The sequence below is a fragment of the Carcharhinus amblyrhynchos genome, unplaced genomic scaffold (assembly GCF_965287045.1).
Source record: "Carcharhinus amblyrhynchos unplaced genomic scaffold, sCarAmb.v2.hapA chromosome_265, whole genome shotgun sequence".
Lineage (NCBI taxonomy): Eukaryota > Metazoa > Chordata > Chondrichthyes > Carcharhiniformes > Carcharhinidae > Carcharhinus > Carcharhinus amblyrhynchos.
In genome coordinates this window covers 91,468-105,507 of record NW_027650005.1, presented here as the reverse complement: position 1 = coordinate 105,507, position 14,040 = coordinate 91,468, and the positions used below count along the sequence as shown (strand labels likewise).

Below are 14,040 nucleotides of genomic sequence, written 5' to 3'. Positions count from 1 at the left end.
ATTCCTGATCCAAACTGCTAAATCACCCTCAATCCCATGCATCTGCATGTTCTGCAGTAGCCTACCATGGGGAACCTTATCAAACGCTTTGCTGAAATCCATATACACCACATCAACTGCCTTACCCTTATCCACCTCTTTGGTCACCTTCTCAAAGAGCTCAATAAGGTTTGTGAGGCACGACCTACCCTTCACAAAACCGTGTTGATTATCCCTAATCAATTTATTTCCCTCTCGATGATTGTAAATCCCATCCCTTATAATTCTTTCCAAAACTTTGCCCACAACAGAAGTAAGGCTCACCGGTCTATAATTCCCAGGATGGTCTCTACTCCCCTTCTTGAACAAGGGGACAATATTTGCTGTCCTCCAGTCTTCCAGCACTATACCTGTAGCCAATGATGACATGAAGATCAAAGCCAAAGGCTTTGCAATCTCCTCCCTAGCCTCCCAGAGAATCCTAGGGTAAATCCCATCCAGCCCAGGGGACTTATCTATTTTCATACTCTCAAGAATTGCCAACACCTCCTCGCTCAAAAAAGACAGTAGGACTAGGGGGCACAGCCTCAAGATAAAAGGGGGGCGGTTTAGAACGGAGTTGAGGAGGAACTTCTTCACTCAAAGGGTGGTGAATCTCTGGAATTCTCTGCCCGTTGAAGTGGTGGAGGCTGCCTCACTAAATATTTTTAAGACGCGGGTTGATGGGTTTTTGATAAGAGAGGGGATTAAGGGTTATGGGGAGAGGGCGGGAAAGTGGAACTGAGCAGCGACAGATCAGCCATGATCTTATTGAATGGCGGGGCAGGCTCAAAGGGCTAGATGGCCTACTCCTGCTCCTATTTCTTATGTTCTTATGTTCTTTATGTACCTCAATCCCGTCTAGTCTACTACTTGGTATTGCAGTATTCTCCTCGACTACACTGACTTTTTCCTGCGTGAATACTGACGAAAAACAGGCTCCACGCACAACTCCCACTGCTGTCTGTGACTGGCCCTAATCTTGCCCTAACCAATCTTTTATTCTTGACATCCCTGTAGAAAGCTTTAGGATTTTCCTTCATCCTATCCACCAAAGTCTTTTCATGTCCTCTTGTAGCTCTTCTTAATTCTCTCTTTAGTTCCTTCCTGGCTAATTTATAACTCTCCAGTGCCCTAACTGAGCCTTCACGTCTCATCTTGACATAAGCCTCCTTCTTCCTCTTCACCAGAGATTCAACTTCCTTAGTACACCACGGTTCCCTCGCTCGACAGGTAGGAAGTGAACCTTCTCTGCACTCCCTCCAAGGCCAATATATCCTTCCGCAAATGCGGTGACCAAAACTGCGCGCAGTACTCCAGTTGTGGCCTCACCAGTGCCTTGTACAGTTGCAGCAAGATCTCCCTGCTTTTATATTCTATCCCCCTCGCTTTAAAGGCCAACATTCCATTCGCCTTCTTGATCACCTGCAGACTGGGTTTTTGCAATTTGTGCATAAGGATCCCCCAGGTCCCTCTGCACCATAGCATGCTGTCGACATTTCTCCGCCCAATTTTCCAGCCGATCTATATCCTGCTGTATTCTCTGACAATGTTCGTCACTATCTGCAAGTCCAGCAATCCTTGTGTTGTCCGCAAATTTACTGATCACACCAGCTACATCTTCTTCCAAATCATTTAGATATATCACAAATAGCAGAGGTCCCAGTACAGAGCCCTGCGGAATACCACTGGTCACAGACCTCCGATCAGAAAAGACCCTTCTGTTACTACCCTCTGTCTTCTATGACCAAGCCAGTTCTCCACCTATCTAGCTAGCTCCCCTTTTATCCTGTGAGATTTAACCTTTTGCACCAGCCTGCCATGAGGGATCTTGTCAAATGCTTTACTAAAATCCATGTAGATGACATCCACGGCCCTTCCATCGTTTTTGTCACCTTCTCAAAAAACTCAACCAAGTTTGTGAGGCATGACCTCCCTCGTACAAAACCATGCTATCGCTAATGAGATTATTCTGTTCTAAATGTGCATATATCCTATCTCTAAGAATCTTCTCCAACAATTTCCCTACCACGAACGTCAAGCTCACCGGCCTCTAATTACCCGGGTTACGCTTGCTACCCTTCTTAAATAACGGGACCACATTTGCTATCCTCCAATCCTCTGGGACCTCACCTGTGAAGAGACACAGATTTCTGTCAGAGGCCCAGCAATTTCATCTCTTGTCTCCCTGAGCAGTCTAGCATAGTAGGGCTGCTCTTGGCATGCACTCCTGAACTCTCCATTGAACCAGGGTTGATCCCCTGGCTTGGTGGTAATGGTTGATATGCCAGGCCATGAGGTTGCAGATTGTGCTGCAGTACAGTTCTGCTGCTGGTGGCCCAAAGTGCCTCACAGATACCCAGTCTGAAGTTGCTTGATCTGTTCGAAGTCTGTCTCATTTGGCACAGCGATAGTGCCATACAACAGAATGGACGTTATTCTCAATGTGACGGCTGGACTTTGTCTCCACAAAGACTGTATGGTGGTCATTCTGACCAATATGTTCGGTGCAACTTGTGGGCCGAATGGCCTGTTTGTGCTGTAGTTTTTCTACGTTTTTTCTAATATTGTCATGGACAGATGCATCCATAGCCAACAGCTTGGGAAGGATGAGGTCAAGTATGTTTTTCCCTCTTGTTGATTGCTTCACCATTTACTGCAGACCCAGTCTCTCAGTTATATCTTTCTAGTCTATGATAATACCAATAGCCATCGCTTCACCAAGGCAGATCCCCTTGGATCTCGAATAATCTATCCCTTAACCTAATTTGCTAGTTAACTTTAGCTAGCTCTGCTCTCATGCCCTATAAATTGCCCTTATTTAATTTCATCATATTTATCTTGAACCCATTCCTTTAACCCTCAAAGTCAAGGTAAAATTCAACCGTATTGTGATCTAGGCGCACCTTTATTATTGTCAGAAGAGTCACAACATCAGGTTAAAGTCCAACAGGTTTATTTGGAATCGCAAGGAATCAACTTGTAATTCCAAATAAACCTGTTGACTTTAACCAGGTGTTGAGACTTTTTACTGTGTCCAACCCAGTCCAATGCCAATATCTCCACATCACTTTTATGAGTTCATTGATTAACTGTATTTCATTTAACAAGACCAGGTCAAGTATACCCTGCTCTTTGGTTGGCATCAGAACATGCTTTTCTAAGAAATTATCCTGGAAACATTGTATGAGCTCCTCATAGAGGCTACCTTTGGCCATCTGATTTTTTTTTCTAATGTATGTGTTCATTAAATCCCTCATGATTATCACTGTTCCAATTATTTGTTCTTTATAAACCCCATCCTACCATTTAGTTAGTTAGGGGCCTGCACGTCACTTCAATAAGTGACTCTTCTCTAAATAATTTCTTATCTTGTCCCCAACTGTTTCTACATCCTGGTTTCCTGAGCTATTTTGCTGATGCCATCATTAACTATTAACAGCACTGATCTTTCCATTCTTCCAGAATGTCATGTACCTTTCAACATGCAGTGCTCAATTTTGCCATATCTATGCAATGGCTATCAGATCGCAGTAATTTTTGTTTGTTATGCCAGTTCATCCTAAGTACATTCAAATGCAGAACCTTTAGTTTTATCCGATTATTTTTGCTAACTCTAGGTTTCTCTGCTGATTTACAATTTAGATTTGCGTTCTGTGTCTCTTCCCGTCACGTAATGTTTATTATTTTCCACGTTAATACCTTTCTGTCTTGTCTTGCCTCTTCACTTTGATTTATCCCATCTTCCTAAATGTGATCCTGTGCACCCATTATTTAGTTCAAAATTCTCCCTACATTCCTCTTCGTTTGTGAAGTAAGGGGATATTAGTGCAGTGTCACTGCCCTGTTAGTGAGGTGGAGCAAGGGGGCAGGGTGGTATTAATGCTGATATCACTGCCAAATTAATGAAATGAAGAGGTGCTGAAATCACTGCCCGATTAGTTTGATGGGTGAGTATTAATGCTGATATCTCTGTAATCTTGCTGATGCCTTGTGGTGTGGTATGGGGCAGTAGTGCTGATATTACTGCCCCATTATTGCGATCAAGTGGATGCTACTACTAATTGTTGCTTGTTTGTGGTCTCAGGACAGTACGGACCTGGGACATGAACAATGAGAAGAAACACAAGAATGTTTTTAAGCCGCGATCTGTGCAAGGAAAGAGGGTCATTCCAACGACGTGTGTGTACAGCAGGGACGGAAAGTTAATCGCAGCTGCGTGTCAGGATGGTTCTATTCAAATTTGGGATCGAACCCTGAATGTGAGTGTTGTTTCATTCAAAAGCAGCACACGTGCTACAGTCAATTCATGTGGTCAGGGCAGAGTCCCTGTATTCCTCAATGTCATTGCTATCAAGAAATCTGCCAACTTCTGTTTTGAACGTTATCAATGACTGAGCCTCCGCATTCCTCTTGGGTGGAGAATTGCAAAGATTTACCCCTTGACTAAAGAGATTCCTTGGTCTCAAATGGCCTACTTCATTCTGAGATTGTGTCCCCTGATCCTTTCAACCAAGGGAAATATCTTTCCTGCTTTCTTCCTGCATCAGCCCTGTCAGGCCTTGTAAGAATTTTGTATACTTCAATGACATCACCTCTCATTCTTTGAACCTCGAGAGAATACAGGCCGATTCTGCTCAATCTTTCCTCATATAACAGTCTTGCCATCCTTGGGATTTCTGTTGAACCTTTGTTGTACTCCGTCTGTGACCAGTATATCTTCCTTACGTAAGGAGACCAAAACTGCACACAATACTCCAGGTGTGGTACTCCAGACTCTATACAATTGCAGCAAGACTTCATTATTTTGATCATCAAATTTCCTTGCAATAAAGGATAAGATACCATTTAGAGTTGTCGAGGTTCACAGCGTGGGAACAGGCCCTTCAGCCCAACATGTCCATGCCACCCTTTTTTTAAAAAATTAATTCCAATTGCCCACATTTGGCCCATATCCCTCTGACCCATCGTACCATGTAACTATCTAAATGCTTTTTAAAAGATAACATTATACCCGCCTCGACTACTCTCACCGCCCTCTGTGAAAAAATTGCCCCTCTGGATACTTTTTTTATCTCTCCCCTCTCACCTTAAACCTATGCCCTGTAGTTTTTGACTCTCCTACCTTTGGGAAAAGATATTGACGATCTACCTTGTCGGTGCCCCTCATTATTTTGTAGGCCTCTATAAGATCATCCCTTAGCCTCCTATGCTCCAAAGAGGAAAAGGTCCCAGTCTATTCAGCCTCTCCTTATTACTCAATCCATGAAGTCCCGGTAACATGCTAGTAAACCTTTTCTGCGCTGTTTCAAGTTTGGTTCACAAAGGAGGTTGAATGCCTTGTCAAGAGAAAAAAGGAAACTTATATAAGGATGAGAAAACAAGGTTCAGTTGGATCGCTTGAGGGTTACAAGGTAGCAAGGAATGAGTTAAAAAAAGGGCTTAGGAGAGCTGGGAAGGGGTCGGATGAAGGAAAACCCCAAGGCTTTTTACTCTTACGTGAGAAATAAACGAATGACTAGGGTGAGGTTAGAGCCATTCAAGGATAGTCGTGGGAACTTGTGCACGGAGTCAGAAGAGATAGATGCAGCGTTGAATGAATACTTTTCTTCAGTGTTCACTAAGGGGAGGGGACATGTTTTTGAGGATGAGTGCATGACACAGGCTGATAGGACGGAGGAGGTAGATGTTCTGGCGGAAGATGTATTAGCAATTTTGAAAAACCCCTTGGCCAGATGGGATACATCCTAGGATACTTTGGGAGGCACGGGATGAGATTGCGGAGCCTTTAGCTTTGATCTTTGGGCCCTCACTGTCCATGGAAATTGTGCTAGAGGACTGGAGAGTGGCGAATGTTGTTCCTCTCTTCAAGAAAGGAAATAGGAATGACCCTGGTAATTATAGGCCAGTTAATCTTACTTCAATGGTCGCTAAGTTAATGGAAGAGGTGCTGAAGGTAGGATTTATGACCATTTGGAAAGATGCAGCTTAATCTGGGACAGTCAGCATGGATGCGTGAGGGTTAAGTCTTGCCTCAGAAATTTGATTGAATTATTTGAGGAGGTAACTAAGTATGTAGATGAAAGTAGAGCAGTTGATGTCGTACACATGGATTTTAATGAAGCGTTTGATAAGGTTCCCCATGGGAGGCTCATGAAGGAGAGAAGGAGGTGTGGGATAGAAGGAAATTTGGCCAATTGGATAAGTAACTGGCTGTATCATAGAAGACAGAGGGTGGTGGTGAAGGGAAAATTTTCAGACTGGAGGCCAGTTACCAGCGGTGTACCACAGGGGTCAGTGCTGGGTCCTCTGCTATTTATGATTTTTATCAATAACTTGGAAGAGGGGGCTGAAGGGTGGGTTAATAAATTTGCTGATGACACCAAGATCGGCGGAGTAGTGGATGAGGTGGAGGGCTCTTGTAGGCTGCCAAGAGACATTGACAGGATGCAGAGCTGGGCCGAAAAGTGGCAGATGGAATTTAACCCTGAAAAGTGTGAGGTGATTCATTTTGGTAGGACAAACATGAATGCGGATTACAGGGTCAATGGCAGGGTTCTGAGGAATGGAGCAACAGAGAGATTTTGTGGTTCATATCCACAGATCTCTGAAGGTTACCACTCAAGTGGATAGAGCTGTGAATAAGGTTTGTAGTATGTTAGCATTTATTAACAGCTGCAACTATACAGGACCTTGGTGAGACTACATTTGGAATATTGTGTGCAGTTCTGGTCACCTCACTACAAGAAGGATGTGGAAACATTGGAGAGAGTGCAGAGGAGATTTACCGGGATGCTACCTGGTTTTGAGGGTAGATCTTCTGAGGAAAGGTTGAGGGAGCTGGGGATTTTCTCTTTAGAGCAGAGGAGGATGAGAGACGAATTGATAGAAGTCTATACGATGATGAGGGGGGTAGGTCGAGTGGACGTTTAGAGACTATTTCCTCGGGTGGATGTAGCTGTTACTGGGGGGGCATAACTATAAGGTTCATGGTGGGAGATCTAGGAGGGATACCTGAGGTAGATTCTTTACTCAGAGTGGTTGGGGTGTGTAATGCACTGCCTGCTGTGTTAGTGGAGTCGGTCACTTTAGGAACTTTCAAGTGGTTATTGGATGGGCACATGGAGCACACCAGGATGATAGGGAGTGGGATAGCTTGATATTGAGTTCGAAAATAGCTTGGCACAACATCATGGGCAGAATGGTCTGTACTGTGCTGTGCTGTACTGTTCTATGTTCTACAATTCACCCGTGCCTTTTACATCCCCCTGTATCCTTCCTGAAACATCTGTCTCGGAATGTTAAGCTGCCAATCCTGTCCTTCCCTGAACCAAATCTCTGTAATGGCAATAATATCATAGTTCCTAGTACTAATCCAAGCTCTTAAGTTCATCTGCCTTACCTGTTACACTTTTTGCATTGAAACAAATGCACTTCATCTTCATGACCCTCTTTGATTAGGAACCTTGCTCTGCCTGCTGCTTCTCAAAATCTTAGTGGCCCTACTCTCTGGTTCTCCTTCAGCTAATTTACCTTTGCTTTGGTTCCCACCCCCCTGCCAAATTAGTTTAAATGCTCCCATGTGACACTAGCAAACTTCCCAGCCAGAATATTTATGCCTTCCAGTTTATATGCAACCTGTCCTTCTCGTACAGGAGATCCCAAGAGATCCCAGTGGTCCAGATATCTGAAACCCTCCCTCCTACACCAGTTGTTTATCCACAGTTGAGCTGCACTATCGACCAATTTTTAGCCTGATTAGCACATGGCATAGGGAGTAATCCTGAGATTACAACCCTAGCGGTCCTGCTTTTTAACTTTGTACCTAACTCCCTAAATTGCTGCTGCAGGATCTTATCACTCTTCCTACCTATGTCATTAGTACCAATATGTATCACGACCTCTGGCTGTTCACCTTCTTCCTTCACAATGTTTTCTGCCGGTTGAGACACATCCTGGACCCTGGTGCCAGGGAGGCAACATACCATCCTGAAGTCTCTTCCACATCCACAGAAGTGCCTATCTGTACCCCTAACTGTATAATCCCATATAACTACTGATCTAGTGCTCCTTGTCCCTCCTTGCTTAACAACAGAGCCAGTTGTGGTGCCACTGCTCTGGCTGCTGCTGCTGTTATCCCCTGTTAGACCCCCCCACCCTCCACCCCCATCCCCAACAGTACCCAAAATGGTACACTTGTTAGCGAGGGCATGGCCACAGGGGCTTCCTGCACTGACTGCCTGCCCCTTCTAGCAGTCACCCATCTATCTGCTTGTACCTTGGGTGTGACCACGTCTCTAAAGCTCCTATTTATGACATTTTCCACCACCTTCATGCGTGTCCAAGTCCTGCTCCAACCAATCCATGTGGTCTGCAAGGAGCTACAGTTGCATGCACTTCATGCAGACGTAGTCATCCAAGATGTTGGAAGCATCACGGGTCTTCCACATCTCACAAGTGCAGCACTTAACCCCACTGACTGACATTTTGAGGACCTATTAAATTATTTAAGAAAGCTTATAAAACTCTTACCTTCTCTTATACCTGCTCACAATGATTTATGACCTGAATGGCTGTAAATTGGGAGAGGGGAGTGTGCAGCAGGACCTGGGAGTCTTTATGCTGTCGTTGAAGGTCAGCATGCAGGTGCAGCAAGGTAAAGAATGCAAATGGTATGTTGGCCTTCATTGCGAGAGGCTTCAAGTACAGGGTCAGGGATGTGTTGTTGGCCTTGGTGAGGCCACACCTAGAGTATTGTACGCAGTTTTGGTCTCCTTTGCTGCAGAAGGATGTTCTTAGTCTCAAGGGAGTGGTTTCCCAGGCTGATTCCAGGGATGGTGGGACTGATGTGTGCAGAGAGATTGACCAGGTTAGGATTGTTTTCACTGGAGATCAGATGAATGAGGGGAGGATCTCATAGAGACTTATAAAATTCTAACAGGACTAGACAAGGTAGACACAGGGAAGATGTAATTGATGATGGGATAGTCCAGAACCAGGGGTCGCAGTCTGAGGATTTAGAACATAGAACATAGAACATAGAACACTACAGCACAAACAGGCCCTTCGGCCCACAAGTTGCGCCGACCACATCACCTACCAACCTACAGACCTATCTATAACCCTCAATCTCATTAAACCCCATATACTCATCCAGAAGTCTTTTAAAAGACCCCAGCGAGTTCGCCTCCACCACCACTGACGGCAGCCGATTCCATTCACTCACCACCCTCTGAGTGAAAAACTTACCCCTAACATCACTTCTGAACCTCCCTCCCCGCACCTTAAATCTGTGTCCTCTCGTAGCGACCATTTCAAACCGGGGAAATAGCCTCTGAGAGTCCACCCTATCTATTCCTCTCAACATTTTGTAAACTTCTATCAGGTCGCCTCTCAACCTTCATCTCTCCAGGGAAAAGAGTCCCAGCTCCCTCAACCTAACTTCATTTGGGGTACACCATTTCGGACAGAGGTGAGGAGACATTTCTTCACCCACAGAGTGGTGAACCTATGGAATTCATTACCATAGGAAGTAGTTGGTGCCAAAAGATTGAATGTATTCAAGCTAGATCTGGCACTCATGGCGAATATGATCAAAGGTTATGGGCGAAAGTAGGATTAGGATACCGAGTTGGACGATCAGCCATGATCATGATGAATGGTGGAGTCGGCTCAATGTGCCCAATGGCCTCCTTCTGTTCCTACGTTCTATACCTTCTATACTCACCCTTATTCATTGCACAATACTAGATCTAAGATAGCTTGTTCTGTTGTTGGCTGTGCAACATACTGTATGAGAAAACCATTCCCTACATATTCCAGGAGTTCATCTCCTCAGCATTCGTACTAATTAAGGGTACTCGATCTCTGTGTAGATTGAAGTCCCCCCATGAAATTGGATCATTATCTTCAAAGGAAATATTTGTAGTGCTCTGGGGAAAAGTCGCTCGAGAAAATGTTCTTGCAAGGGCCAGGACGCATTTGACAGGCTGAATGGCACCTCTGTGCGAAAGCAGGAAAGACGAGGTTTATGTTTCATTCCCATGCTTTGCATAATTTTTGTAATAAGCTGTCATCATTCAGGCTGGATGCACTTCATTCGAACTTAATATATTCACAATCTCTGATGCTGTGCTCTTATCTTTGTCTTCTCTGTCCCTTCTTGGCACACTCCGATAACCATTTCCCTGATTACTATCATGCTCTCTTAACATCTCTTTCTTTAGTTTATAACATCTTTCCTCAGCCCCACTATTTAGCTTAAAGCTCTCTCTACTGCCCTAATTGCACGACTCACTAAAACACTGATCCCAGCACGGTTCAGGTAAAGAACGTTCCAAAGGTATAGCCTCCACATTTCCTCATACCTATGCGAGTTCCTCAGCAATCACAATCCATCTTTTCCACACCAATCTTTGAATCATGCATTTAACTCTGTTAATCTTATTTGCGCATGCCATTCCAGTTGTGGGCAAGTAAGATTACGATAATTCCAGAGAATATTACCTTTGAGGTCCAGCTTTTTAATTGAGCCTGTAGCTTCTCCTCTTCTCGCAACAGAATCTCCTCCCTCGTCTGAACTCTGTCATCTGAATGTGCAAAATTAAAATACATGGGATTGGGGGTCGAGTACTGAGATGGATAGAAAACTGGCAGACAAGAGACAAAGTGTAGGAATAAATGGGTCTCTTTCTGAATGGCAGGCAGTGACTACAGGATAAATTAATCACACTAATAGATGTAAACCCGATTGCTAGAGTTGGGTAAAAGCAAAATGCTGGAATCTGAATCAAAAACAGAAAATGCTCGAAAATCTCAGCAGGTATGACAGCATCCGTGGGGAGAAAATAGAGCCATCGGTTTGAGTCAGGGTGATACTTCGTTGTAGCTCAGTGCTCTGATGAAAGGTCATTTAGACTCAAAACTTTGGCTCTATTCTCTCCCCACAGATGTTGTTAGACCTGCTAAGATTTTCGAGCATTTTCTGATATAGTTGGGAATACGGAGACATGGCTGCAGAGTTGACCAGGGATGGGGATTTAACATCCGGGGGTATTCCGTGTTTAGGAAGGATCAGCAAAAGTAATGGCCTCCTTTTGCACTATAGGGATTCTATTCTATTCTGAAAAGGAAAGGGCAATGGATTTACATTACTGGTTAAAGAGGAAATTGAAATCAACACAATAGTGAGGAAAGATATTAGCTCCAGAGCGGTAGATGTGGTTTATATGGACTTCAGCAAGGTGTTCAATAAGGTCCCCCATGCAAGACTTCTTGAGAAAGGGAGAGGGATCCATGGGGCTGTTGCCTTGTGGATCCGGAACTGGCTTGCCTGCAGAAGGCAGAGAGTGGTTGTGGATGGGTCTTTTTCTGCATGGAGGTCGGTCACCAGTGGAGTGCCCCAGGGATCTGTTCTAGGACCCTTGCTGTTTGTCATTTCTATAAATGACCTAGATGAGGAAGTGGAGGGATGGGTTGGTAAGTTTGCCGATGATATGAAGGTTGGTGGTGTTGTGGATAGTCTGGAGGGATGTCAGAAGTTGCAGTGTGACATAGATAGGATGCAAGACTGGGCGGAGAAGTGGCAGATGGACTTCAACCCGGATAAATGTGTCGTGGTCCATTTTGGCAGGTCAAATGGGATGAAGGAGTATAATATCATCGGTAAAACTCTTAGCAGTGTAGAGGATCAGAAGGACCTTAGGGTCCAGGTCCATAGGACTCTTAAATCGGCCTCGCAGGTCAAGAAGGCGTATGGTGTACTGGCCTTCATTAATCGAGGGATTGAGTTTAGGAGTCGGGAGGTAATGCTGCAACTTCATAAGACCCTTGTCAGACCCCACTTGGAGTACTGTGCGCAGTTCTGGTTGCCTCATTACAAGAAAGATGTGGAAGCTATTGAAAAGGTGCAGAGAAGATTCACAAGGATGTTGCCAGGGTTGGGTGGCATGCCTCATGAGGATAGGTTGAGGAATGTCGGTCTTTTCTCCCTGGAGAGATGAAGGATGAGAGGTGATCTGATAGACGTTTGTAAGATGTTGAGAGGTATAGATCAGGTGGATTCTTGGAGGCTATTCCCCAGGGCTGAAGTGGTCGCTACAAGAGGACACAGGTTTAAGGTGCTGGGGAGTAGGTACAGAGGAGATGTGTTTGTGCTGTAGTTTTTCTATGTTCTATGTTCCAGTGATGTGGAATCTGTATGGGTAGAGTGGAAAAACATCAAAGGACAAGAAATGTTTGTTGGGGGTTACATCTTGATTTCCCCCAAAGTGTAGTGTTAATGTTGGGAATGGCATTAAACAGGAAATAAGGGACACGTGCAATGAAGGAATACCTGTAATTATGGGTGACTTTAATCTGCATAAAGACTGGGCAAATCAAAGTGGTAACAAATTCCTAGAGTGCATATGGGATGGTTTTCTGGACAAATACGTTGAGGAACTAGTCCTAAACTGAGTATTGTTTGATGGAAACGGAATACTTGGCAATCTAGTTGTGCAAGAGCCCTTGGGAATGGGTGACAGAATATGATGGAATTTACCATCAAGATGGAGAGTGACATCGTTGATTCTGAGATGGGTTTCTTGAATCTTAATGAAGGAAACTGCAATGGTATGAGGCACCAGTTTTCGATGATAGATTAGGAAATGTTACCTCAATGGATAATGATGGATAGGCAATGGCAAGCATATAAAGAGTGCATGGGGGAACTGCAACAATTGTTTATTCCTGTTTGGCACAAAAGTAAAATGGGAAAGATGGCCAAACTGTGGCTTAGAAGGGAAAGCAGAGATAGTATTCAATCCAAGGAAGAGGAAAACAAAGTGGCCCAAAAAAACAACAGATGAGAGGATTAAGACCAGTTTAGAAGTCAGTAGTTAGGAGGTTTGTCATACAACCCCAGTAGAGCACTTGGAAAACAGTAGCAGGATCAGACAGAGTCAGCATGGATTTTGGGAAGGGAATCAAAGAACAATACAGCACAGGAACAGGCCGTTTAGCCCTCCAAGCCTGCACCAATCATGTGTTCCGAACTAGACCATCAGTTTGTATCCCTCTATTCCCAGTCTGTTCATGTTGCTATCTGGATAAGTCTTAAATGATCCTAGTGTGTCTGCCTCAACCACCTTGCTTGGTAGCTCATTCCAGGCCTCACCACCCTCTGTGTAAAAAAAAACTTTGCCCTGCATATCCCTATTGAACCTTGCCCCCTTGCCTTGAACTTGTAACCCTTTGTTATTTCTACATAGAATATAGAAAAGTCCAGCACAGTACAGGCCTTTCGGTCCTCCATGTTGTGCAAAGCTATGTCCAAACGCAAGATCAAGCTATGCCACTCCCTATCATTCCAGTTTCTCACCTGGGAAAAGCTTCCAACTGTTCACCCTACCTATGCCCTTCGTAATCTTACAAACCTCTATTAGGTCGCCCATCAACCTCTGTCTTTCCAGGGAGAACAACCCCAGTTTACTCAATCTCAACTCATAGCTAATACCCTCCATACCGGCCAACATCCTGGTAAATCTTTTCTGCACTCACTCCAAAGCCTCTGGTAGTGTTGCGACCAGAACTGGATGCAGTATTCCAAATGTGGCTTAACTAACGTTACATATAACTGCAACATCATATGCCAACTTTTATACCCTATGCCCCATCCAATAAAGGCAAACATGCCAAATCCCTCCTTCACCACCTTTTCCACTGTGCTGCTACATTTAAGGATCCGTGGGCTTGTACACCCGAATCCCTCTGTGTCTATATTCCTGATGGTTCTGCCATTTATTGTATAGCTCCCCCCTGCATTAGATCTACCAAAATGCATCACTACGCATTTAACATAGAACATAGAACACTACAGCACAAACAGGCCCTTCGGCCCACGAGTTGCGCCGATCACATCAACACCTACCAATCTATAGACCTATCTATAACCCCCAATCCCATAAAACCCCATATACTCATCCAGAAGTCTTTTAAAAGACCCCAGCGAGTTCGCCTCCACCACCACTGACGGCAGCCGAT

General features: G+C 44.5%; 1 protein-coding gene across 5 annotated transcripts in view; it reads left to right on the top strand.

Moving 5' to 3' along the window:
• The window catches only part of wdr70 (WD repeat domain 70), a 190,032-nt gene that overhangs the window by 94,018 nt on the left and 81,974 nt on the right, over nucleotides 1–14,040 (top strand). For all 5 annotated transcript variants that reach the window (XM_080183355.1, XM_080183359.1, XM_080183358.1 and 2 more), the window contains exon 10: nucleotides 4,106–4,280. In XM_080183355.1, coding sequence (XP_080039481.1) covers nucleotides 4,106–4,280 — 175 coding nt within the window. The remainder of the gene's footprint in view (nucleotides 1–4,105; nucleotides 4,281–14,040) is intronic.